Raw genomic sequence first — 27,735 nt, 5'->3', positions numbered from 1 at the left:
GATGCTAACCACTGCCAAAAAAACAGAGAGATTCAACCTGCATGGAGGAATCATTGCAAATGCTAAAGTGTAATGGTGGAGATCCCGTCCCTTTTACATTTGAGTGGGAGCAGTCTTCAGCCAGCCCTTTAATTGCCTCTTGGGCACCAGGTTGTGCTCAGCAGCTGTGGTTATGAGGACCCCCATAGGGTCGGGGCTCAGCGGCCTCTGGCAAAGTAAGGGCCGAGCTCGGCATGCTGCTCCCTCTCAAGTCAGGAGGCGGCCACACGGGTCGCTGGGTGCATGCTGGTGGGTGTTGTGGGTGCACGGGGATTCATGGCAGCGAGCAGGGGACTCACTGCAATTCGGGGAGGGGTAGCGAGGGCAATGGTACTCAACTACAACTAGGGTTAAGGCTACAGCCCTTCACCTACTGTCCAAATCCATGTGTTGCTAAGGCGTTTCTTCTTCTTCAAGGTGCATCCATTTTTAAGCCAGAAGCACAGAAATAGCCATAAACACACCTTGCTTCTGGTCTGTGAGTCACTTATATTTTAAACTGTAAGGAATGTGTTTTTTTGTTATAATGATTGTTTCTCAGTAGCATTAGTCCAGCCACGTGCACGGGGTTTGTTGGTTGGGAACCAGCACCCAGTGCCCGTCTCCATGCACAGCAGGGGGAGCTGGGCACTGCCAAATGCCACATCCACACCTCCGCTCCGGCCTTCCAACACGTGCCAAATCTGACGTAGGATTTACAACTGTAGGTTTCCTTCAATGCCTTAAAATTGCCAGCTTTTGCAAGAGCCGGAGACTGCGTGTGCTACATGTCAGTGCCCAGGCGAGGTTGCCATCATGAAATCGTACTGTCCTCTCAGTGTTGCCAGAGTAGTTCCTGGAACCAGCAAACTGTTCGCTCACACTCTTTCCTCTTCTATTGTAAGGCACAAGTTAATAATTAAAAAGAAAGAAATAGTTACATGAACCAAATGAAGCTCTTCTGTCTTCTTTCCTCCTGTTTCACGTGGCGTGTAGCACCCTTAGCCATAGAATCATTAAAGTTGCAGAAGACCACTAAGATGGTCCACCTCAGTCCATCCCCATCATGCCCACTAACCACATGCCTCAGTTCCACATCTCCACATTTCTTGAACACTCCCATAGATGTTGACCCCACCATCTCCTTTGGCCACCTGTGCCAATCCCTCACCGCCCTTTCCTGAGAAGAAACCTTTCCCACCAACCAACCTGACCCTCCCCAGCACAGTTGGAGGCCATTCCCTGTTGCTCTGCCACTAGTTAGTTACCCAGGAGATAGTCATGATCAAGGACATCCTGTCTGTGATGGAGCTCACAGCCCAACTCTCACAAAGGCCGGCAGACAAGAAGGAAATATATGGCAGGGGAAACCCCATAGAGCTGCTCCTGTCACTGGGGTGCAGCTCCCGGCAGGCAGGGCTGGCCATGGGGTCCAAACAGGTGTCTACCACACCAGCCACACTTGGTGAAGTTAGTGGCTGCCCAGTCAGGGAGCAAGGCCGCCCACAGTGGGACTGACCTTGCTTGCCCCAAAAATGAGCTCAGAGGCTGTAGATTGTGTCACAAGATGGCTGCCGTGCCTCCTCTGCGCACCCACGAGTTACAAATGGCTTATTGTGCCCAAGTGAAGGCAATACAATCTATGTCTGGGGAAGGTTAACAGAATAGCAGAGGGTGTACCCATCTCCCAAACAAACCCATGAGAGCGGGGACAGGGGGATCTGCCTCTTGAGTATGAAGGTCCTGTCCTGTCCTTTATTCCAAGCCTCAGCCGGCTGCATGCTCCCAACAAAGCTGGGCTTTACTATATAGTTAATGACACAGAGGGCCTGCATTCATGAAGGAGAACAAAGGAGCTCGGGGGAGGAGAAGACATTGTTTTGGGAGCAGATGCAGCTTTCTAAGGGGCTGCAGTGGAGATTTCCAGCACTTCCAGAGCCCTGAGGAGGCTGTGGTGCTGGAATAAGGCCTCTGCTGTGGCCCAGTCTTTCTTATCGGGTTAAACACTTGGGCGGAAGGAAGAACACTGCAGCTGCTCAAAGATTTATACCTCTGCAGAGCCACAACCTCTCAGTAAAAAACGGCTGCAGACACTGACTGCACCATCGGCCTGGGAAGCAGCAGCGGACAGCTGTTCCTCCATCACGCTGCCTTGCTTTTATCTTTATGCTGGGGAGAATGGCAGCCCCCATGCAGGGGTGCAAGCTCCTGCCACAGGCCTGGGTGACTGCATTTTCCTGGAAGAAAAAGCTGGCCCTGCAGCTGTGCCTCGTTTCATTGCCACGAGGATGAGATGGAACTGCTCACACAGCCTGGGCTAGGTCTGGGTTGTATTCCTGCTGCTCCAGTGATGGAAGAGACCATTTCCATCGGGATCATGGATTCAAGAGCCCTTTGGCACCACTGGAGGCTCTGCAGTAACTGTGCTGAGATGTACAGTGCCTTCAGAACTTGGAGAGCCACGACACACAAGGAGCAGTTTTGTCAATCATACTTGTTTGGATGCTGGAATCCATTTAAGGATTATGCCAAAGGAAAACAAGCCAAGGAAAACCCAAATAACGCTGCATTCCTGCCAAAGGAAAACACCTCCATTTTGAGACTGGGCAAGAACCCTGCTATTCTGCAAGGAGGAATCAATGGCAATTTAGGGAAAAGCCTCTCCCAGAACCTAGGGCTGGATCTGTCCCACACTCTTCTTGCCAGCTCCAAGTAGATACCTCTGCAAGAAGAGCTTCATCCTCAAGTGAGTTACCCATGTGCAGCCCTTCATGCCAGCAGTCAGAGCGATCAGATGTCCACCCACATCAGTGGGAGCTGACCCTTTAAATTCAAGTCAATCCTCTAACAGCACAAGCAATGCAGAGCTGACTGGTGCCTTCTCAGCAGCACATGGGAAGGGCTGCAAAGCAGCTCCTGCAGGAACACTTTATTTTCTTCATAATCTCTGCCAAATCCTCTCCATCCACTTCTCTAGAGCTAATGTTTCCCTTGGAAGAAAATAAATATCTGAGGTTTTTATTTCCAAATGGCATATTTTATCAAGTAAGCAGAAAACAGAAGAACTCCGTTCCACTTGGGGAAATGTTTCTTTTGTAAGTCTCCACTGCCTTGACACAAATATATCAATATACTAAATGAAAATACAATGCAGCCTCAGCAAGAGCTCTGCAGCCGCAGGGCAGTACATCAGTATCACGTTTCACCTCAGATGGAATTACTATTCATCCCTCAAAAAAACAACAGAATTTGACCAGCTGACCTGCCTCTATGGCCCCTTCCTGAAGCTTAAGCAAACGTAAGATCTGCTGGCTCTTTTCAGCAGAGATCCCAAAGATGATGTGCGAAATTCAACTGACAGCCAGCTTTCTTCTCTTTGTGTTAAACTGGTCGCAGGAAAAAAAAAGGCAGAAAAAAAGAAAAGCTAGTGAGGAGATACTGTATGTAACGTCGTCCATCTCTCTCACCATGTACCTATTGCAGCACAACAACGGTGTTTTGTAGTACCTAAACATTCTGGTCAGCACCTGGTACCTCCCTCTGTTGAGCATGCACAATATCAGACTTGTGTGCACCATCTGACCCTCCTCCCTTCAGAACAGGAGATAATACACAGACGGCCTGAAGGATTTCTGCTCCTCATCTTTGGGAGCAAGTGTTAAGGCAGTTCCTGGCTTCTGCACCTCTTGTCTTGTGGCAGCACAATTCAGGGCCGGGTGCAACAGCAATAGTAAGAAAATAGTATCTATACATCGCTATCACAGAGTCTGTCCATTTAAAGACAGCTCAGCCATAAATGTGATTAGCCTCTTGAAACTTATCTTCTTGTTACACTAAATCTAGATTAAACAAGGAAAACAGAACCTAACCCACATGGCTCAATGCTCACGACTTGGCCTCAGCTTGACTTTGCATTTATGAGAGCTCCTGGCACTACGGCTCACGGCCTTCTCTTGCTAGGAGTTGTAGAACTGTGAGCTCAGAATTAGCCATGTCACCACCAAATAGGTAACCATAAAACAAATCCAGAACTATTTCATCATGCAATGAAACAATATAATGCCTGCAAACCAATGAACAACTCCAAGCCCATATTCTCCTACTTCCTGAGCACGAGGCTGGCTCACCTGCCACCAGGGCAGAGGTGCCATCCCATAGGAGGCCTGGTGTTACAGAAGCAATTCTATCATCAGAACCAAAGTGACCGGAGGAAATCCAAGGTTAAAAGGAGACCAACAGAAATAAAACAGCAGCAGCAGAGCTGAATGATTGGCACATTTTTAAGCAAGCAGGCTGATTGTGCAGGAAACCACACAGCCCACATTTCAGCCTTGACAATTGCCAAAGGTCACCCCCCACTGCACAGTGATGTGCCAAGCAGAGCCCCAGGGGGTGCAGCAGGAGCTGGAGAGCAGATAAAGCACCAGTGCTTTGAGGGTACACGTTAAGGTGGAAGAAAGCACCATGTTCAGCCAAGAAAACTTCGCTAAGAATATGCTGTCTGGAGGCAGTTGAGGAAGAAAAAGAAAGGAGTGGACAAATGGGAAATAAAAAGTCACTAAGGGCTCATACAAAATAATCCAGGCAACATTTTTGTTTTTGAATGCATTTTTATGCATTCTAGCTGTAGCTCTTCCCTCATTAAGCCACTGAAGAATGAGAAAGCCTAGACTGTTTCATTTTAAGTGGCATGTGCTTTACTCTACTGATAAACTGCAAAGATTTTGCAGAAGCCTTGATACAGTTACTGCTCCCAGTCAGAATTGCACGGATGTAGCAGACAGCTCAGCTAGATGGATCTGCCATTAGTTTTTATTTACAAAGTCTAACACTCACATCATATTTAGTGGCAACACTGTCACCTTGAAGCTATGCACAAGTCAGTGTTATCCTAGAAAGACAAATTTCAATTAACTATCAGCTTCTGTATGGATGTTAAACTCTGCAAAGTCCTTTGGTAGGCCCAAAGTTCAAAACTGGACTAGGGGAGAATTTGAAACACAAAATGCAACTGTAATAGAGCCTTACATAGAAAACAAAACCATAATTAGTGATGGAACAAGAAGTGGCAGTACTGTCCAAGCCAGAAACTTTGCACACAGCTGGGATGACCAGAGCTGCAGAGGAAGACCTGGTTCACAGGGGACTTCATGATGTCAAATCAAGCAAAAAAAGGGGCCTGGTGACTACAGGATTATTTATCCTGTATATGTATTGAGAAATCACCTGAGATTTCATTTTATTCCAGGTAATGAAATTACAGTTAGCTCCAATGGACATTCTGACTTTAAACCATCTTTCATAGTTAAACCTTCTCACCGAAATCAGTGATTCTAGCAACACCACATCCAGCAGTTTCAATAATGAACTGCTACAACTTTGAGTCTGACACAGGCAGGATGAAATGGAAATGAGAGTTCAATATAAAATTAGCTAAAATAAACTTTATTTTACCATTACAATATATAATCTCTTATCAACACAGCTCACAAAGTCTTTACAAAATATTTCAACTTTCTGATGTATTTTAAACACTACTTTTGTACAAACTTTGATGGGAAAATAGGCAATTGTAGTTAAACATGTTTTTGTTGGTTTTTCATTTTTTAGAAGCATCACAAGAATTACTTCAAAGACGACTTTTCTTTTGTGGTGTTACCTTCACAGGCAAAACTGAACATTGTAGACTTGAAGGGGGATTCATGAAAGCTTTCTTTAGACAAAGGAAGCCAGTATTCCTATGCTGACACAGGAAGCAAACGCATTAGAGCTACCTTAAGTGCTCTGAAATGCCTCACAAAGGACTCTTCTTCCCTTCACTACACTGACCATAGAGGGACCCTTAACAGGTTCTTAACAGTAGCTTTCACGAATCTCCACATATACAACTGAATGTGCAGCAAGAACATTGCACAGAGCTCTAGTCCTTGCTGCTGCACAAAAGGCAATAAAAAATCATCAACAGAACAGAATTGAAGTACTACAGCTTTCACAAAACCTAATAATTTAATACGTTGAAACAAATGAACAAAAATGCTACCTACTGTCTTCTGTGAACGTGGTAGTAACAGGCACATGCCATACTATTTAATCCCTCAAACCTGCTCTGTATTCCACTCACAAACACATACTGCAAGAAGTGGAAAAAGCTACCATTTTTCACTACTGCTTGAAAAATATGTGCTAAAATGAAGGAACCCGTGCTGCTGCTCGTCAAGTTGTTTGACAGATTTTACAGGACAGCAGAATTCAGCTATTTTAAATACAGCAAGCAGGTAGAAAGAGGTGCTATTTTTTTGTCTTGCCTCCATGCATAGTTTAACCAGCTTACAGCCAGCTCATCTCCATTCAGACTAGAGATGCATGATCCACAATTTGGTGTAAGTCAAACTACCAGCAAATATTTTTCAAGTGCAAAGAAAAATTGTTTCTCTTCAAGAAAAACAACTGAATCAAGTTCGTGATACATCATTTCCTACCTATTTTGGTCTCCATTTGAAGAGCTGCCTTCCTCTCCCAAATCACATCTGAAGACAGATGATCACTATACAGTTTTTTGCACCAAATGACTGTTTCCACCCAGAATACACCACACTGCCCTCTGAAGATCATCCCTGAGAATACTGTTTCAGCTAGACACTTAAAAAGTAAGCAAAATCCCATAGCTTAGGGGAAAAAGGCTGTTCATCCTGTGAGGTCTTGCAGTTTTAGGAAGTATTTAAAGAAATGCAGCAACTCTGAGCGTTTTAAGTCCCTGAGCTGAGTGAAATTTGATAGCTGTCAGAGAGTCACATGTCCAGTTACAAGCATACAGCAGTTAGCAGGAGTTTCTTTCACTTGCTTCCTGTCAGAAAATACGATGGCCTTCTTTGGTGAGAAACAGCAGTGAAGTTGCTTCATGACTTTGGATTCTTTCACCTCCTGATATTGTAGCAATCTAAGGTATGGCGAGAGGAGATACCACCAGGCCATAGTGCAGCACAAGTAAGCCATCCTAGAGAGGAGAGAGAAACTGTATTATCATATCACTTTGCCTTCTCCATAAGGCATTTCCATCACTGCCTGGTGTGACAGTCACTGCGTGACTTCAATCTCATTCATCATTTCACTGCACTCCATTCCATACAAGGGTGTGAATTTTTAAAATATCAAAGCAGATAAAAATATATTCACCTCTCCTTTCAGGTGGAGAAGGATTTTTAAGAATAAGAGAAAAATGTAGTTCTTTACTTTAAAATAATTTATATTAAGGTGATACAATTCCATTACAATAGGCACCATTTACAACTCACATTACTTCCCATCTGTCTCGCAGTGTTGTAATACATAACCTAATTAAATAGCTCCAGAAGCAGCCACCAAATTCTGGCCATTAACTCCAGACACCAGAAGTCAAAAAGACTTTTGAGGAAGAGGAAGGACACACACTGCTGCCTGAGCATGGAACCTGGATTCCAACTTCTACTGCTAACTTCAGTACCTTCACTGGCTGCTGCAGCTCACTGCTCAGTGGCTCTGTTACTTTTGACAATTGGGATAATTACAATAGAAAGACAACAAAAGAGATCAAGTCACTTTTCCTCTTTTTTTAAAGTGCAAAAGCATTGTACCTCTCCATTTCTACAAGTTAACCAGAGTCCTGAATATGTCAGTAATATATTTAATATAATTCCATCAGTTTCCTTAAGCAGAAATAAAGCCATGCTGCCAGCTTACCATTTCTTCCTACTTTTTGACGAACAACACATTTTTTAAATCCCCGTGCTTCCACTGAAGTTAATAAATACCCATTTCACCTGCAAGACAGTACTTCCTGACTCATTACAATACATCTTTCTTGTGTTACTTAATTCGCACAGCTGGTGAAAGATCTACTAGTTAGTCTTCTTCCACCTCTGGAACCTGTTCCCACTGCTGATCCCCCAGGATTCTGCCTTGCATCAGAGCTATTTATATGGACAGGCTTTAATAAATGCTTTCTTTTGAAGAGAGAAATGCATTAATCACAGACAACATATTAAAATTTCCTAACATCTTTCACTTTTGGTATTTTTATCCATTAACATTAGGACTCAGTGTGTGTTCCAGAGAAGTTACGCAGTCCTGTGTGAACATTTTAAAAACAAACAAACCACCAAAGCAACAGAAACTTTGAAGACTTACCATTTAAATTATACATAACAAAACACCACGACTGTTTTTGCTTTATGCCATTACTGCACTATACTACAGAACCTGTGAAGCATGACAGTGGTCTAATCCATGTTTTTGGAAGACTAAATATTTAATAAGCTCCTTCACCATAAAAAATGTTTCTGACAAGTTGGTATCCTTAATTACCCAAAAATCTGAGTTACTTGGGATTGGAGGAAATCTAAAAATCAGGAAATCGAGCTTAGAAGGACTCAAGTGAATAGGATGTACCTGTCCACACCTCCACGACATACTCTTTTTCTTCCCTCAGGAATCATTCTCAGACAGCCTCTATCAGCACCTTAATATTCTGTCTGAAAGATGGATGCTAATTAGAAAATTGTTTTGCCTTCAGTGGCAGAAAGATCCTTCATCAGGAAAAAAATAACTGCACCTGAGCATAAGCATAACTCTCTCTTCTACTAATATTTTCTTTAGTTCTGGCAGATAACTGCCTAATAACAGGTAATAAAAACAGCTACAGAGCAACAACAAATATGTGCTGTCGATTTCATGTAGACATTTCACTTCTCTTTAAAGGATGCTTACAATGACAACAGAGGGCTCAGTGCAGGGTAGTGGCCAACCAATTTTAACTTTAACGGACAAGAATGCAAAAAGAAATTGCCTATTTCACTGCTGGCTTTTGTAGTGTCAGTTTATTTTCCTTCATCTTCTCATTCTGTTAATAAATGGAAATTCATTACTAACTCGTGTAGATTTGAGAGAAAGAACGAGCTTTTATTAATTCTTTTATTCAGTACCGAACAAAATGGGATGGCTGTGTTGCAACGTGGAGACAGGATCCTGCTTGCCTTCACTTTTTGTTAGGTACTTAAAAGTTACTTATCAACCCCTTGGCACATAGAGTGTTGTTATACCCTCACAAAGGTATGTTTACTCCTACTTCAACCTGTGATCAACACAGCTTTTCCTCTACGGAAACTTTTCTTAAGGGAAAGAAATGCTACAGGGTATTCTTTAAGAGTTTTCCAAAAGTACATTTGGCAATAGGACACAAAGAAATGACCTATTTACATGGGAAATACACTTCTCAAATCAAAGGCCAAACCCACTGCAATTACTTCTGTACAATGAGAAGTTGTGAGGTGGTCCAATACTGGCACTGCTTACTCTGTAATTGTTCACTTTCTAGGTATTATACATTTGTGTCTGTTCAGCTGCTTTCTCTAGAGACAGAATTCTGAGATGGAAATACAAAGAGATTGAGACCCCACTGATTATTACAGATCTCAAAACAGAGCAACTCTGATGCGTCCAACAGTAAAGCAAAGTACAAGCTCTTCTCACAGGAGCTCCTGCCTCTATGTTTTTTTGCCAAACATTTGAAAACCTGACCTAAATTGGAAAGAACCCCACCTGTTAAATCCAAATGTAAGCATTAGAGTGAGCAGACTGACAGAATCATGGTACACACACCCTTCAATGTTATAAGAGCAGCAGTAGTGACGGGTGCCCCGCTTTCCAAATTCAATATTCACACAGAAAGAGTGAGAAAAACTTCCATAGCAGATGTGTGCTACAGGGAGACACTAACTAAATTGTATCACAGCTCTTACCGGCCAGTTCAGGAAACACTGGGACTGAGTTACAAGAAGGTGAGAGCTGCAAAGAGAAAAGTATCACTCACAGGAACTCTGTGCCAAGGGCCAGGGACATAAGGGAAGCTACTTTTTTAGCTTTGCCCATCTGTGAGTTCATTATATCCCTCAGTGACGCAGAGCTTTGAGAAGGGCTGTTTCAGATAGGTGAAAATCACCTGTAGCTTGGATCACATTGCAGTCATGCAGCAAAGGAGAAGAAAGTAGTGCAAGGAAGAAATTACATGGCCACAATAATTAGTAACAAGCTTCCTTCCTCAACTATTTGCTCAAAATCACAGGCTAATTGTAGCACTTTAAAGCAAAATTCAGCCTTTTAAAGATTTCTGTCACAGCCTTTGATCTCTACTTGTAAAAAATTCCAGAAGTTTTACACCATTATAAAAATTAAACAAAACCATTTAAATTTTCCTTCCCTTAGAGCTTAAAAATCACATTTCAGGATAATTAGAAAGATTCAACCAACTGCCAAATTTTAGAAAACTGGAGCTTAATGTAAAAAAATCTCTCAATGTTCCTGTGTAGTCACAGTCTCACTGGACCAAGAAAACCACTGAATTTTAGGTCTAGTGAAAACAAGACCTGCAAAAAGCAAAGACCTTTTTTCTGTTTGCCCAAGAGAGCGGGCTTGCCAGAAATCATCCCTAGCATACTGACTTTGTATAATGAGACTTGCTATATCCTCAGAGAACAGATCCTCAGACATCTGTTCTCTTTGTGGAGCTGCTGACTGGTACTTAGCCACTAAACATCAATCAGGAATACCTTATTTTAACAAGAAATGAAAAACTCAGAACTTCATTCAGGAAGATCCACTTCTGGCAATAAATGAAAACAAAGCAGTTTTCATTACAGTTCATTCATTTCCCAAGAGCATCTTTCATACACAAAAAAATTTTACGCAATGATGAAATCTAAAACTACATACATTTAATGATATCCCTGCTATTTCCTGAAGCTTTTTAGTAGGCATATTTCCAACACTATTTCTGTTGACTGCTGTATGTTATATTTACCATAAACTCGCGAGTCTGTTACTAGTTGTTTCTTCCTCACAGTTTCTATACTCCCTAAAGTGGGTAAGGCTACTAGTGGTTTCTTCCTCCCATTTTCTATACTCCATAAGGTTAAATCTTAAGTTTCACTTCATACTCAGATCAACAGCCAAGACATCAAGTTTGACACTCACTTCCTTTGACTGCAGAAGCCACGATACGCACCATAAGCCTTAAAGATTTTCACTTTCTGCAATGCTGTGCTTGATCTGTGTGCATCTGCCCTGACTGTGGGATCTCTCCTAGTTAGTCAAATTGGCACAGGTGATGCACTGCCCAGGACACCTTGAGACTGGCTTTTTACCCTTTGCCCCTGACACACGATCCCTCTTAGAACATAAAAGGGCACAGTGTGAAGTTTAAGTGTAGTGGATTGTGAGTGCAAACAGACAAGTCACGAGAACTGAATTTGCTACTTTAACTTCTGTGTCATCTACTTATATTGCTTTCAATACAATACCAATCTAAACACTATTTGTTCCTACCATAGTTGATAAAACAGTAAACGTTTTTTTCAAACTAACAGGTATGATAAATACACTATCTACCATACAACATGGTTTTACTTCCATATTCTAGTCAGCACTGGGGAGATTATTTCATTGGTTTTGCTGCACTTGAAATGGTGTGACCCTTCCATTATAAAGCTGTTTGGAGAGATTCCCAGGGAAATAAAAGGCTTTCTTATTTGCAGTGCCAGCAGCATTTAACACATAAGTTATTGATTAAAAAAAAAAACCAGTTGGCTACCTTCAAATTGTGACCAAGACCTGTGTAATACGCATCAAAGACACTAACTGCACTCTGGTTTGTGCTTTTATGAGCAATTGCTCCCCTGATACTCCCCTGTACAGACTCAAGGTTAGCCTTTGCCTTATGTGGGATACTTCAGCACTCTGATAATCTTTGCAGAGATGCAATCACCAGGAAGAAAACCAAGAAATGTTAGTTGAAAAAAACACCTGGTATGATTTCATTAGTAAGACAGCAGCCTGTTTCAGAACAGAAGAATTTCGTACCTAGAACATCATCAAGCTGTCAAGAACACTGCTTTTACCTGGTATATTTCTCAACTACATTTACAATAAAAAGAACAATTTGCATAAGCTGAAAGGTTCTTAAGTAATTTCTTCAGGTACGTTGGTTTTACCTGATGGAATATTTCTTAACCTATTTTAAAACAGTACAAAATCCCAACTGCCACACATACCTGTACTGCACTCTCTCCTATGACTTGCCGGATTTCCCTCAGTGTCTGGTAGTGTTCCAGCAGGTGATCACCACATATTATGTCTACCTGTGGAAGAACACAAACACTGTCAAGTTTAACTTAGCTCCCCTTCCATCCCCTGAGTTGGGGCTTACTTCTGGAATTGGAGAAGATGGTTTGCTTCATGTCCTGTTGGGTGAGCCTACTGAAAAAAAGAAACAAACCCAAACTGCTTTGAAATAGCTGCGATGGATTAAATAGGAATTTAGATCAAATCACACAAACATCCACAGTCATTCGTTATCTGCAAAAAAGGGCAACTTGTCAGTGCTACTGGCAAGAAATGGGCCAATACTACCCCCAGTTTTATTCCCAGCAAGAAAACATGAGAAAGTTTGCTTAATGAGGCTGCTTGGAAGAAGGATTTGAATAATAAAGATGAAGCTCACTGTACGCTATTGTCAGCAAGAACTCTTCACACAGTCCTTCTTCAAAATATAATCAACATTTCTGATGGAAGTAATAGGCATACTCAGCAATTCTGAGCATCCTAAACTGCAGCTAAAGGACATCAACAATGTCTGCAATTCCAGAGAAAGCACTTTTGTTAAGTAGCTGAATACAAAAAGCATTACTCCAGGAAAAAAGAGGTTCACAGTGAAGTGCTCTGGACCCCTTTTGCCTTGACAATTGACAAAAAATAAGCTTCTTTATTAGAGCAACCAACCCAGCACTGTTTCTCTCACAACTGCACCTTCATTATATTCTTCTTCACAGCAATTCCTAGAGAGGGCTCTCATCCATATTATAGAGATCAGACCACAAAATTAAGAGCATTGTCAACATGATGTTGTATAGTTTTCAGGGAGGAACAAGTTCTTGCTTTGCCACTGCACTGGTCAGGGAGCATATACTGTAATATTGTTACCTGTCCTCTTACCTGGTTATACAACTGCTTCCCACTATACTTTGTGCTGTTCAGTTTGTCTGTATGTATGCACCTTTGCACACTGACATTTCTCTCCTATTCTTCATGAAAAAAAATTTAGAAAGATCTGCATGTCACACTGGCAGACTGTATTATTCTGAGCACTGGGAACAGAATTCTAATCCTTACAGATTAACAGAGTATTCCTTTTCGTTCTCATGTTAGAGAAATGAATTTCTCTTAGAATAAATCTTAAATATTGGTTCCAGAAAGCATATATAGTATAAACTGCTTAGTAGTATTTCTGCTTCTGGCTTCCAGGAGGAAGCCAGAAAGTAAGAGTTAATCTGGACATAACATTAAACACTGATATGGTATATATTAAAAAAAATACACATAGACTTAAATATTTAACATCAAGATTTGAAGTTTTTAACAACTTAAAAAAAAAAAAAGAAGTAGTTTGCAGTTATTTCTCCTGTTTCCCTGGCATGCTGGCCTCTACAGTTACTGTAGGAAGACAGACTTGCCTGCTTTGTTTTCCATTGATGTAAGAATTTAACAACTTAAAAAGTGTCAAATGCTGACAACCTTTCAAAACAGAATGAGAATTCTTTCTTCAAAATACTCCACAGTTGACCCTCTTGCTGCCCCAGTTTTAAATGGTAGTCATTAAAGATTCAGTGTCTTCTAACAGATTCTTTTTTCCATATTCATCTCCTCATTAAGTTAAATTCTCTCATTCTAGCTTCAAAGCCAGAATTCTTGCCTGCTAATTGTTAACTAGGATTCATTCTGTAATGACAAATTAAAAAAAGCCACCAGCATGGAAACCAGTTGCTAAATCCATGTCTCAAAGTTATCCTTCTGCCTTAGAGAAATTATATTCTGTTACGAAAGAAGCACCAGCAATACAAGTGATGTAAATCACACTGTAGTGTTGACTAAGTGGTAAAATTGTAGCCAGCTAGCAGTACAGACAAGTGAGACAGCATTAAATACAGCTTGACCTCTTGCTTAAAGGAAAAATGAATGTGCAGCTACTTAACTCAAATGCAACTTTGAAAAATCCAATTAAAATAAAGTAGCCTTCTCATTATGGCATTTATTTCCATTAGATGACATGTTTACTGCACTTAAAAGCTATTTCCCCAAAATGAACACGGTAACAGGCAATCACAAATTAACACTCACAAAGTAAGAGGAAGTTAAAAAGGAAAACGATCATATAAGGGACATTCCTCATAAAATTAACCCCAAGGGAAAACTGGCCTAGAAAGCACTGAATTGCAATCTATGGGTTTCTATGCCAACCCACATTATGCAGCAGTGAAGGACAAAGAAAACAGTTTTGGAGGTCAGCATGACTATTAGGGATAGTTACTCAAAAGCTGAAATTTGCTTTTCTAAGGTACCAGAAACATCTGTTTCAGGAGTTAAAACTGGCAAAGAGAGGCTGCATCAGCAATGACATTGTTTAAGAACAAACCTTCTTCCAATGTTACCCCACAGGCTGTAGATAACACACCTGCAGGAACACACATCTGATTACAGAACATATCTATTTTTACATAGAAATGTTCACATCAGCCAAGCTGCAAGTGTCCCTGCAGTCTCTCTTGTCCTTATAGAGAGGATGCCAAGAAATATGACATCACTGCAGGATGACTTCAAAGGGAAAAAACATTAAAATAAATCTTCTCGTTTTCTCCCTACTCTTCATCAAAACACCAACCATACAAATGTACATCAGATGCCAAAGTGCCCGATGGATTCCAAGCAACAATGCCTGCGTTTAGTTCAAATTAAGTATGATCTACTTGGCTATTACAAGCAAATTTAATTGCTAAAAAAAAAATAATTCTCTTCACACACACAAAAAAAAGGAATAACAAATCTCATAAGAACAGTCTAGAGAAAAGCTGCAACTGGAAATGGCACTTTAGAATTCATACACATAATAATGAGATTTTAAACACGTTGCAAATCAGTTGGGAGAGCTGCTCCTAGTTCTGCATTAACAAACAGCAGAGGCAGAAGCAGTAGACCATAATGAAGTATCAAGTGCCACTGTCAGGGACATACCTGACAAGCAGGGTCCAGATCCATCTTCCTCCTGAGGAACTTCTCCACGTGTCCGATCGTTGCCTCTCCTGAAACACGCACAAACTTCTTCTCCAAAGGCTGCAAAGAAGCACATGAACTTAAGACCCTGTACATTTTCAGCCATCACCCCTGGCAATCTCCAAACCCAACTGAAGGCCCACTAACTGCAGATGACAGCTTAAGTTCTGGACTTCTCTTTGATCTTTTTCCAAACTACCACGAGGGAAGGGACTATCTATCTATTAACAGACTCTGTGTTCAGACTTCCTGCTGTTTGAAACAACATTAAAATATAATGATTTATTTCACTACTGAAATAGGAACAAAATCAAAGAGAATGAAATTTCCTATTAATTCGTCATAGAAATTTGTATTGGAGAGGATTTCAAGAACTCTCTCTTCCCTTCAACCCCTCTCCACTTCTAAAAAGGGTTTACACAGAAGCATGAGAGATAGTAAGATTTGCTTCTTTTCTCCAAATTAGGCTTGTACATCAGACATGAATTCAAATAGTTAAATGCTATTATTATGGAACGCAAGGAAATTAACTTCCTTTTAATGCTAGAAGTATTATGTATTGGGCTGGAATCAACTTAATAGTCCATAAAATACCAGAATCCATTAAAATACACTACTATGCAGAACACAAGGGCAAAAATGGTTGAATGGTCTTTCCATATAATTTCTATATGCTTTCTTCGTGAGAACTGTAGCAACAGAACATTCATCATGTCAGCCTCAAAGATTCTAATAGGTTTCTTTTCTGTGGGTAGAATTCTGAACAGCTGACTGATGATATGGGCAGCTAAACAAATGGGTACAAAGGCAGAGCAGGTGACTGCATTCAGTGTGATAAACATTCCCTTTTGAGTCATTTAATTGGATTTTTACATTAACTTCTGAACTGTTGTGGTTTACTATCCACAGTTCATCATATTCTTTCAGTTTGAAAAAAAAAAAAGTCAGAGCACTGGGGGCAAATACTAACCCTGAATTAAATAATGAATTAAAATAAGTACTTGAAAGAAAGCTCTGAGAGGTTTAAAGACTACCCTTGAATTCAGTCATGAATTAAAATACCTATCCACAACAACAGTACTTTTGGAAGAGGTTTGATTTACTCATGTGTAAGAGCTAGAAACGCCAGCAGGACCACAGCTAGGAACCTAAGCTAGCTGAAAGCTTGATGATACACTTACTGCATATAGAAATCACCATTAATGGCCAAGAGCATTATAACCTGTTCTCTCAATCCACCCCAGGGGAAAAACAAAACAAAACATACAAACAAAAAAAACCCACTTCATATATTAATTCAATGTCTAATTCAGAAAAAGAGGTTAGTTACATATTTGAGGAAAGAGCAATATTTTGTGAGAAATAAAAAAGAGATGGATTTGGTAGGTAGATGAGCAAACCTCTTGATCATGGAATAGAAATAAAAAGAATGAAGATACAGAAAGAAAAACATAAGGAAGAAGCAGAGAGGTAATATGCAGAAAAAAAAAAACAACTGAAAATGGTGTAGAAGAATACCTGTCAAGAAATGTGGTATTGCTATAAAAACCATATAGGAACCTAAATATGCACACGTGCAGAATGGCACTTCAGTCTATGGATGGTGACATTATAAGCACTACCAAATGATTCCCTGAGAGTTAATGTGGGCAGCCTTTTACCTTCAACATCCTCAGAAAAACAGAATTAACGTGATTGAAAATGCATTATTCATGACTTAAAAGGGAAAAATACACACATAAAACCCCTTTTCTGAGTCACTAACACTCCTTAATTATGTTAAGAGCTAAATATGTATTAAAAGGCAAAACTATTCCCATTGGAACGGCATGCAGAATATCAGATGGAATAAATGCCTGACATTTTAAAATTAGAAAACACAGGTTAATAATATGTTTCAATGGCCCTCTGATAATTCATGTTTGGTCCAAAATGAAAAAGACAAAAGTCAAACAAAAAGAAGAAAAGGTAAATAAGAGACATGAAAGATTGGAGGTGATATAAAAATAAGAATGTTGAAAAAAAGTGTGATAAGCACTAAAAAAAGGATGTACAAAATGTTGGGTGGTGCTTGAGAGTACTAAGTGAATAAAATTAATAGGTACATTTTTAGAAATATTGCTCCCATTCTACAGAATGGATTTCTATTTGTGAAACTGAACTTAAGTTCTTACACTTAGTGCACATGAAATCTTAATTATCCGACAGTTTGAGATGGCCTGCTAAGAACTCTCATACCAAATGTCATTAGTATTTAAAAATAGTAGGAATAGATGTTGCCATATCCAACACTTCAGATATGTGCTTGAAAAAATATTGATTAGAAATCAACTCTGCTGAGAACAAAGGAAACTAATAAAAAGAATGAGGAGAATCCATATTTCAGTTAGTAATACACTTTGCTGATATTCTCATACAGTAAAATCCAAGTTCTGCTGCTAGCAGTACACGTAAAACATCTCATTCTGTTATTCTGTGCCATTCCATCTTTTGATTCCTACAATCCCCAAAACAATGAAATGCAACATACACTGTTGTTTTGAATTACATATCCTTCCTGCCCTGAACAGAATTTTGTTTCCTAAATGTTCATCCAAAATAGTGGAAGAGCATGCTCAGTGAATCTCTAATAAGATCCTATGAAATAACAAAGGCAGCAAACAATGAGTAGTCCATCTAGAAAATCTCAACCAATTTCATTTTCTCTCCACTATGATGATCCATAACAGAACAGAGACTGTTTGGGAGCATAGGGGATGCTATTTCTTATTAGAATAGCCACTGTTTAGACAACTAGCTTTGATAGTGAAGGGATGCTGAAAAGCACTTTGCTGCAGGCTACAAAAGTATTGTCCAGAAAATTTACATAGCTTATTATTTCAATTTCAACCATGCAGAAAATTATACCATCTTTATACGTTGGGTAATGCTTCCTCTGATTAATGTAGGCAAACTTTCCACAACTAGACATCCTTCTTCAAAAACTCATTTTTGGGAGAATAATGACACCTTTGCTTAGTATTCCAAGCAAAGCCATAGTAACCCACCTTTTGGTGGAAGATGCAAGAGTAACTACCTAGAATTTCTCAGGTGAAGTTTTGTCAATATTATTCCCATTCTCCTACCATATCTAATTCCCAAGCCTTGGAAGCATTCACTTCCTCCTCTGTGATGCTATAGGACAGGTTTGAACATACACTGCTAAAAGTTCAGGCTGCACTCAGTGCAAGAAAAACAGAGACAAACTAAACACATTCAGGTAAAAACATATTTCTGAAGTAAATCATATAAGAGAAAAGTTCAAATCACATCTGCACCTTAAAATTCCCTGTGCCTTCGTTAGCTCTGAAAAACAAGAGAAGAGTAAACACAATCAATATTGCTAAGGTTAACAATTAGTAACACCCTCAAGCTCTTTATTATAATGACTATTAAATTAGTGTGGTACATCAAGCTTATTTTTAAATCACTCTTCATTAAAATCGAGTATATGAAACAACGTCAGTTGAAAGTTAATCATGTTCTCCTAACCTTTATTTGGTACCCCATTTCCTTCTTTTGAATTCAGTTACTTGACTTTGATAAAGTTTATCTACATGAAAATTAAAAAAAGCAATGCACACTAAAACCATATTTTATATACAATATGACATTAAACTGTAATACCAATGCTGTTTAAATATCCACACTTTATTACCCTCGATAGTTGGAATCTTAATGCACAGTACCTAGAAGCTGCTGACAAAACATGCCCAACCACTAAAGAGGCTTTCAGTGCTTTCCAGACTACAATTACAGGATTAATGGTAGTGCTGTCTAGGAACTCAGGAAAGCAGCAAGAGCTTCTCTGGAAAGTCAATCATACACACAAAGGTGGCAAACAAACAAATTCCCAGCTGGTCTCAATGGAGGTTCAGTGATTTGGACAGCCTGAGCACATGAGCTCTCACATATCTACACACTGCATTCCCATCTTCCAGTGCAGCATATAAATTCCTCAATTAATCAATCCCAAAACACAGCATTTCTCTACTCTTGCATTACCTGAATGAGTGCACATGTATGACAGAGGTAAAATGCAGTATTTCACTGCACTGGAGAGAGCCAAGAAGAAATACTACGAGTTGACAATTTTTTTCTGACCATTTAATAAAGCAAAAATGAATTTGCAATACTTGTGCAAACCACATATTAGCATGGCACTTCAAATTACTGTAATTAGGCATCAAACAGATCTAACTAGAACCATTATTAATATTTCAATCCAGTGGCAAAAATTAAATTTCTAAGAGAACAGACAAGCTGTTCCACTCTTGTCATTTTCTCTGATCTAGTTCCACTGTTTCAGGAGACTGTTTAACACATCTAATACATGGCACCGTTTAAAGCTTTCAAAATAACAATTATTGCTGGATTGTTCAATCTATTCCAAGTTTTCCCTCTTCAAAGAGCTTTCTTAACATTTCACTGCCAAGATAAGCTCTTCAATTTTGACCTTTGAAGAAAATAGATTTAACCTTAAACAAAGTATAAGATTGAACATTAAAAAAAAAACCAAAAAAACAGCCCAACATAAATTGCAAGACAAATATTACATCAATATCCTTCTTTAATTTGAATCTTTATGGGCTTTACTCCATTTATGTAATGAAAGCAGCAGACAGTTCTGCATACTGTAGATTGTATTTGCACAACTGCAATTGCTGCATTGCTAGACTACAACAGAAACTTGAAAAAAAGCTACCAGAGAAACAAATGCACTTAGATTGAAAAGCCATCTTTTCAATGTTCCACACACAGGCATATACACGTTTAATTCATTTTGAGGTATAAGTTGCTCTTCTACTACTTCATACTCTGCAAAAAAGAAAAATGTACCTGCTGAGAATCACCCAAGGCCACAGTGGGAGTAACCAGGAACCATGACAGTAGAGCTCTAAATCACAGTACTTTCACTGCAACGAATTCAAACTGTACCTAGTCGTTCAGACAAGATAATGTAACAAAGCTTTCTACACAGGGATCAAGAAACTATTGTTCCAACCTGAAAGGGACATAACCTGAGTCCAATTTCGGTTATATGAAGTCATTTAACACTGCTGCTGTGAGCAAGTTCCTTCTGCCACCTGGTGGGCCAGCACAGCACTGGCTGCTACCTGACAGGTCCCAGAATGAGCATCCCTCACACAGAAGTCTAGATGCTAAATTCATGATTAATACTTCAATTTAATCACATTTTAGCCAAAGCAGTAATAATCATGCCTGAGCACTAGGCCAACGGGACCCTGCAAAAATTTAAGTTTACACAACATTTATTTAGGAAAAAAAACCCCTACTTTTTAATTGGATTTATAGTGTTTTCTGTTAAATACGCACTGAACAACTGTGCCTGCTTCCCTCTCCTTGTACAATGTATGACTCTTGGCTTATAAAGATCCTGCTCATAACACAAAAACCATTAACTTTCTCCTTGCCACACTTCTTTCAACTCATGGATGTGCTCCCACACCATCCTACTCAGCAGAGCAGCAATATAACGTATTATTTACAAAGAGGAATCTAAGAGACTGCATTGAAACATAACAAAGAACTGCAAGTGCCCAATTTGAGTCATCTAAAGCTGAAATAATCTGCAGAACACTTCATACTACAATCTTAGTCATGACTCTCACTGCTTTAAAATGCACGCGTGAGCATGAAGCACACCTGACAGTCAAGCATGCACAAAAATAACATGGAATTCAATTAAGTGGAGACCTAAGCATATTCTATAGCAGTGGCAGGGATTCTTCTGTAGATACTTAGCTCAAAAAAACCCAACAAACCCTTCTCTTTCTGCAACTTCCTGTCTCAGCTACCTACAGAAATAATATTAAACAAAAAACAACAAAAGCCACATGATGGGCAACACAAAAAACAAACAAACCACACCACCTACATGATCAAAGTTTCATACTATGAATTAAAGAAATCACAGTAGAAACATTGGACATAACATACAAAAAGGCTAGGACACAATCTCTACAAAACATGAGGTCAAATCAAGTTGGTATAAGTTCATAATTTCATAAGTTCATAAGGTTGGAAAGGACCTACAAGATCACCTAGTCCAACCATCTTCCTATCACTATCCCTACCCAACTACTCAATCAGATCCCTTAGCACCTCATCTAAACGCTTCTTGAACAGCGCTAGGGATGGTGCCTCAACCACCTCCCTAGGCAGGCCATTCCAGTGCCTGACCACTCTTGCAGAGAAAAAATGTTTCCTCAGGTCTAATCTAAATCTTCCCCGGCCCAACTTCTGGCCATTCCCCCTCGTCCTGTCGTTATTTATCAGGGAGAAGAGGCTTTGCTGCCACAGTTTCCCAAGTTCTGAATGTTTAACTTTAACTCATTTGTGAAACAGTTTACAACAGTTGCGTGCAAGTTTGCAGAACACATTGTGTAGACTGCCTGTCAAAAAGCAGAGGTAATCTGCATGGAAGAGTATGTGCTGCACACCAATCAAACCACTTCCTCCTGTCAATTCAAGTTCTGCACTGTGCAGTGCTCTCAGTAGTTACAGCTTTTATTCCACACATCGTAATTCCTCAGTCACTGTCATGTAAATCTGCACCATGGCTTAGGGCATACTATGTTCAAACAGTGAACTGGTAAATCCTGGCAACAATGAGATCTATATCACTCAGCAAAGCAGATATAGGACTCTCCCAGGCACACATCAGAGTTGCACTATAATTTGTAACTAGGACTAGAGCATTCTGGTCCCTCACGTGCATGTGCTGTTATCCTGAATGAAATGTACTGCCCCAAACATTAATACTGCAATCACAGTGATTTCAGAGATGTTTCTTTGCTTCCCTTTCCCCAGTTTAGGCCTACAACCCTTTCTGGTGAGCTATCTTTAGAATACAGTATTTTTGTGGCTAATAAAAGCACATCACATACAACTACAGTCCCCTATTTACATGACCAAAACCTAGCACAGCCACTGCTAACAGTACTGCCACAGGGACAAAGAAAGCATAAGAAACAGGAGTTTTGATGCTCCCATTTACTGAGACTACACTACTTTTTCAGAAATAAATGTAAATTTTAAAGCTCTAAACTTTTCTGAAACCTATTTTAATAAGAAGATAAATATTTATTTTTAGCTGCATCACCTAGATACGCAAAATTGACTATTGCTATTCCACACTAAGCGGAAAACAGCCTCCCATCTGCTACTAGACATGAAAGAAGTAAACTATCAATAAAAACAAAGAGCCAGAAACAGCCCGAGGCATGACCAGAACCCTCACAAAAGCAATTTGCTCATAAATTTGTGCTCAACTTACCCAATGAATTCAAGTAATATTGAGACGTCAAGCTCTGGTGGGATCCGGAACACAGAGCCCAGAACTTTCCGAGGTCTTCCTCTGCTTGCTGAAACTGGCTGTGGGACAGCTAAAATATTCAAACAGCCAACATGCAAACAGAGCTTGAAATAAAAACAGAATAAGATGCTAACATGTGCCAACCAAACAGATAAGCCATGAGGGAAGAAGCATCCTATTTTTTCTTTAGGAACTAAATCAGCTCTGCATACATTTCTTGCTATGTATGTGAACCAGAATTTTATTACCAACTCTCAAAAGAGATGTTTGTTTGACAGTAAGACAAAAAACCAACCAAGAGAATCCCTCATCTGTCAAAGGACATCCAAGTTCTTATCTATTAGACTTCCTTAACTTCTGCTAAGTATTAGGGGCTAGAAAATACAATTAGCACATACTTAACACACTTTCCTAGGCAAAAGTAAAATATAAACTGTAAAAATACCCAACCACAAACTAGGTTTAAGTGTTGCTAGCTTCCATGTTTGTCTTTAGTAATCTGAGAACTATGACAACCAAGAATCTCACATTTCCAACACTACAGTATTACTGTAGTCGTGAGCTCACATTTCAAGGAAAACTACTAAAAATAAATGGGATAGTAAATATCTCCTTAACAACATTCTCTAGATGATCACAGCTCACCTGGTTTGGGCACTTCTAATCCTCTTTCTTTATAGAAGTCATGCATTTGTTTTTTTTCTCCTAAAAAAAACAAAAACAAAAAAACAAAACCAAAACAACAGAAAACCCATAACAGATTGAAATGTTATTTCGTATGCTGAAAACATACACACAATTTCCAATGATTAGAGCTTTCCAAGCACCAACAAATTTTCATTATTAGTATTCTGTGCAAAGCTGAACTGATTAAAATACCCAGACTTTAGTCTTTGTTAGTAAAAAACATGGACAAAAATCATACTGAATTATCTCCACAAAGCAGCATCCTTCTGACTATTTAAATGTTCTCTTACATCTACACCATTTACAGTCCACCTAAGCAGACAGCACAGAGTCATTGGCTCCCCAAGTACAAGGTAATGGACAGGTGACAGTGAACATACATAACCAGAAGGAAAAAAAATCCCATCACAGTGCTGAGGATTTAAAAAAGAAAAAAAAATCAACAAACAAAAAACAAGATTTCAGAGAATCAGCAATGTTTTTTTGTTTGTTTTTCTTTCTTTCTCCTGAAACGAATGAACTCACGATTAGATGGAACAACATTTTCTTTACTTACACAAAGCATGAAGGATGACTACAGAAAATTATCTGAATGTGTACCCAGATACAGTAACACCTGCTTTGCATGAGATATAAAACAAACCAAAATATCTTCAGCACAATGACTGTCATGCCCATCATCAGAATTGAAACTTTTTCATGTTTTGGTGTTTTTCAGAGAAAAACAACAAAACATTTTAAAAACAAAACACACATTGCATATAACCACACCTGGGATGGGAATTTAGAACCAAAGCTCACTTAAGCACCACAACTGTTTCGTTGTAGTGATTAAATATAGAACTTCCAGATCATCGTTGTACGTTGTGTTACATTTTACACAAATACACCTGCCCAGGGTACATACAGCCACGCATAACAGAACTTAGCAGCCAGAAAAATGCCAGTTGGCATAGGTAATTCATTAGAATTGATAACCAAATGTTATGAAGCTATTTTTAAGGAGCTCAGAGTTAAAATGGGACTTTGAGTTAATATCCTTTTTTGCTCATTCTTTCCAATTTCTAAATGGCAACAGAATAAAGAAATGGACTTACTTTCCTCCAAATTGACAACTAATTTATAGACTATGTCTTGTAGTTGCCTGTCCAATCTATCAAAGAGAAACAAAAGTCTTTAATGTAAGATATTCTCTATTTCACCAAATTGTAACAAAGCTACTAAATATATTGTTGAAATACATAAGAGACAGAGCAGTAACTCCACCTGCTTAAATTCACATCCTGATAACAGATTTCCAACAGAAGAAGCCATATAAAAAAACCACCACCCCTCACGAACAGTTCATTAAATTAAACCTTAATTTCTATTTTCAGATTTAGTAAATATACCATGCCAACAAAGATTCGTCTAAAAGAAGATCAAAGCAAATCACTTGATCTTTTTCATATAATCTAACACTGTGCAAGTGCACAGAATTACCCAGGATGGAAGGGTAAACAAACCCTGGAAAAAGAAAAATCAAAGGAAAAAAACGGAATAATTTTATTTTCACTGCTGAGATGAAGCTTACAAAAACAAAGAACACATCTTCCTTGTAACTGCTCCCTCATTTGAAATCAGAAAGCACTACAGGCTGTAAAACCATGCTTTTAAAAGCAAACAGCAAAATATGATGTTACACCTACAGAAGTGGGACAGACTTATTACCTGATATTATAAAGAGGCTGTGTCTGATGTACAACTATATTGCATTTCGGACATCTGTTGCTGTAGTAGAAGTGTCTCACTATGCAGCTTTTACAAACTGTAAAAAAAAATAATTAAAATCTTGTAAGTCACGTGTATGTTCTACAGTGATATCTGCTTAAGCAAGAGAAGCAATTACATTCAGACTTGTCAAAAAGAAATTAGAAACAAAATAAAGTCTTTCTGCAGCACTAACAAACTGCCTGTACCATACAGAATACGACACATAGGTTTATAATCCTACTGATTCAAAGGTAGGCATTTAATGTTCTGAGTGCAATACCCAGGACAAAAGTAGAGTTAAGTCACAGAACACTGATTGCTACAGATTAAAGGTTTGCTGAAAAGCATCCTACAAACTACTCCAGAAGAAGAACCAAGGTAAGAAATAATTCTGCAATTTTCATATATTTTATACATAATTAATATACATAGCAGTTCTGTTTTCGTTTTACTTGGGCTCCATCCTTCTCTGAATATTCTTCTCTACCAACCTGGGTAACTAAGCTGACTTAAATCTTGATTGAATTAATGATTTTCTGTTGCTTGATAAAAGCATCCATATGCTTTCCTTAAGGACCAGTTAGCTTTAAATAGCAGATTATCTTTGTGAAGTCAGAACACCTGAACATGAATTTTTCATCTGCATTTGCAACGAGGTTCTTAGAACGGAAGCACTGGTACTTACAGGTGTGCAGACACTCTGTAATAGTTGTAGCATCAATAAAGTAACCTTTGCAGATGGAACACAGGATGTAGGGGGTCAGCTCTGCGAGGTTTATCATACGCTACAAACAAAAACAGTTGACAAGAATTTAAACATAGAGACAAAGCCATGAAGTGACCTAATTGCAGCTTCCAAAATATCACAACCAAAATAATGAGAAAAAAAAACAAACAACATCCTGAATGCCCATTGCTGGAGGTGTTTAAGGACAGGCTGGGTGAGACCCAGATCAGGCGGGTGGTAACCAGCCTACAGTAAGGGGTGATCTTTGAGGTCCCTTCCAACCTAATCCATCCTATGATTCCAAAGACTTTTGTCTAGTCTTCAGAACTGACCTTTTTGTGAGCAGTGTCCAATTTACTTCATGAATCATATCTTAAAAGCAAACAAACTTTCAGGACAAGTTGTTTTGAACAAGCTCTGTAGCAAAACCATCAATCACTATTTGAAAAGGGCTCAGCAAACGCACGGAAGAGGCGTATTTAACGCCGCCTCTTTGCCCACATACAGCTAAACAATAAAGCAGGGAACGAGCTTCACTGCCCCATACTGTGGTACGGAAGCGTTTTATCAGGAATGCACACGAGGAGTTTCAGCAGCGCAGGCCAGAAGCCCTCTGCTTCGCGAGGGAACAAATTCCTCCCACGGCAGCGGCTCTGACAACAGCTCTGTAGCTGAGAAACCCAACACGTGCACGCTGCTTCCCCCAGCCTCAAAGCCAGAGCTCTCCGCGCTCTAATCTCACCCCCCATTTCGCGCCCACCCTTTCAGCAACGCTGACTACGCGCAAAGGCGCCGTTCAAGCGCAGACGAAAGGAACGCGGCTAACAACGAAAGAGCCGCTTTCCACCACGAAGCCTTCCCGAGCCCTCAGGAGGAGCGGGCAGCGGCCCCGGCCCGCCGCACAGCGCGGTGCACGCCGGGAGCGGAGCCCGGAGCGCGACGAAGCCCCGACGGCCGCTGTCCGGCCGCAGCTCGGCGATCCCCCGCCTTTACGGCCCTCCTCTTCTTTACCTCCCGGTCTTCATCCGAGTCGAGCTCGCCGTCGTCTGTACCAAAGCGAACCCCGGAGTCCCCCTCGAGCTCCTCTTCCTCCATCTCCTCCTCCTCTTCTTCCTCGTCGTCCTCGTCATCCTCATCGCCGCTGGATTCTGAACGGCTCCGCTCGAACTCGAAGGGTAAAGAGCGCGACCCTGAGCAGCTGGGGGCTCCCTCCATCTCCTGGTCCTCATCGGCGGGACCCGCGCCGGCACCGTCCCCGCCCGACAGCCCCGAAACCACGGAGCCCGCGTCCGCGTCCATAGCCCGGGCTGAGCCGGAGCCGATCGCGCATGCGCGGATAGAGCTGGTCATTGCTGGCCGGCCAGCAGGGCGCATGCGCAGGAGGTGTGCTGGGAGTTGTAGTTTTACCAGGGAGTGCAGTGGCCGGAATCGACCCGCTCATAATTAGTACAGCTTGCGGCGTTCTTTTCTAAGGACGTTTTTACGCCCTTTGCTCCTCCTGCTGAGAACTGAGTGATCCGCTAACGATGTATGACGCCTAATTCGCCTTGAAAGCTCGTCGGCCACAAGATACCACTTTTTAAAGTGCTTATTCTGTAACGTCAAAGACTCATGATGTCACTAAACAGATAAAAAGCTGGGAAAGCACGTGACCAGCTGTAATTACTCCGGAACCAGCCTCGTAACGGCACTCCTAGAGACATGGTCGGTCTTCTCCAAGGAAGATACCAGAGGTGGCATGTTAATGCAAAATCAAAGCAACTTTGAACATGACCTCTTGTATACGCGCACAGAAGGCAGCGCTGCGTCCTGTGGTTCGCACTCACACGGTCACTGACCCGACCGACCCGCAACTTCCCCGCGCAGCAGCACAGCCGCACACGGCGCGCTGCAGACCCATACCAACCCGCTGCCGTAAAGCCCACCCGGCAGCGTCGCAAAATGAATCCAGTCACAGGCGGCTTCCTTTGCCCTAACTGTCGCAAAAACATCTGCGCCTGACGGCAGCCGCCCGCTACCGGCGAATGGGGGGCGATGCAAG

General features: G+C 40.4%; 1 protein-coding gene across 3 annotated transcripts; it reads right to left on the bottom strand.

Moving 5' to 3' along the window:
* Positions 1 to 5,871: 5,871 nt before the first annotated feature.
* On the bottom strand, positions 5,872 to 27,068 carry PCGF6 (polycomb group ring finger 6). Of its 3 annotated transcripts, none has more exons than XM_065746048.1 (10): positions 26,706 to 27,004; positions 25,653 to 25,752; positions 24,926 to 25,022; positions 24,313 to 24,368; positions 23,174 to 23,233; positions 22,490 to 22,598; positions 18,468 to 18,495; positions 15,112 to 15,210; positions 12,099 to 12,185; positions 5,872 to 7,012 (listed from the first exon to the last, which is right to left on the bottom strand). In XM_065746048.1, the coding sequence occupies exons 1-10, from the start codon at positions 26,991 to 26,993 to the stop codon at positions 6,956 to 6,958; spliced, it is 981 nt and encodes a 326-aa protein (XP_065602120.1). In that variant the 5' UTR covers positions 26,994 to 27,004; the 3' UTR covers positions 5,872 to 6,955. The 3 variants fall into 3 exon arrangements, with proteins under 3 accessions (XP_065602120.1, XP_065602121.1, XP_065602122.1); XM_065746049.1 differs by having other exon boundaries at positions 6,950 to 7,030; XM_065746050.1 differs by lacking the exons at positions 5,872 to 7,012; positions 18,468 to 18,495 and having other exon boundaries at positions 26,706 to 27,068.
* Positions 27,069 to 27,735: the final 667 nt, after the last annotated feature.

This window comes from Cyrtonyx montezumae, unplaced genomic scaffold (assembly GCF_038088225.1).
Source record: "Cyrtonyx montezumae isolate F1298 unplaced genomic scaffold, pur_monq_1.0 scaffold_4, whole genome shotgun sequence".
Classification (NCBI taxonomy): domain Eukaryota; kingdom Metazoa; phylum Chordata; class Aves; order Galliformes; family Odontophoridae; genus Cyrtonyx; species Cyrtonyx montezumae.
The sequence above is the reverse complement of the archived record's forward strand: the minus strand, read 5'-3'. Positions and strand labels throughout refer to the sequence as shown.

Coding starts and splice junctions, on each gene's coding strand:
- PCGF6 (XM_065746048.1), bottom strand. CDS start 26,993: ATGGACGCGGACGCGGGCTCCGTGGTTTCGGGGCTGTCGGGCGGGGAC. Junction 22,599..23,173: donor ATTAGAAGTGCCCAAACCAG/GTGAGCTGTGAT, acceptor TGAATATTTTAG/CTGTCCCACAGCCAGTTTCA. Junction 15,211..18,467: donor AAGGCACAGGGAATTTTAAG/GTGCAGATGTGA, acceptor GCTTCTTTGCAG/CCTTTGGAGAAGAAGTTTGT.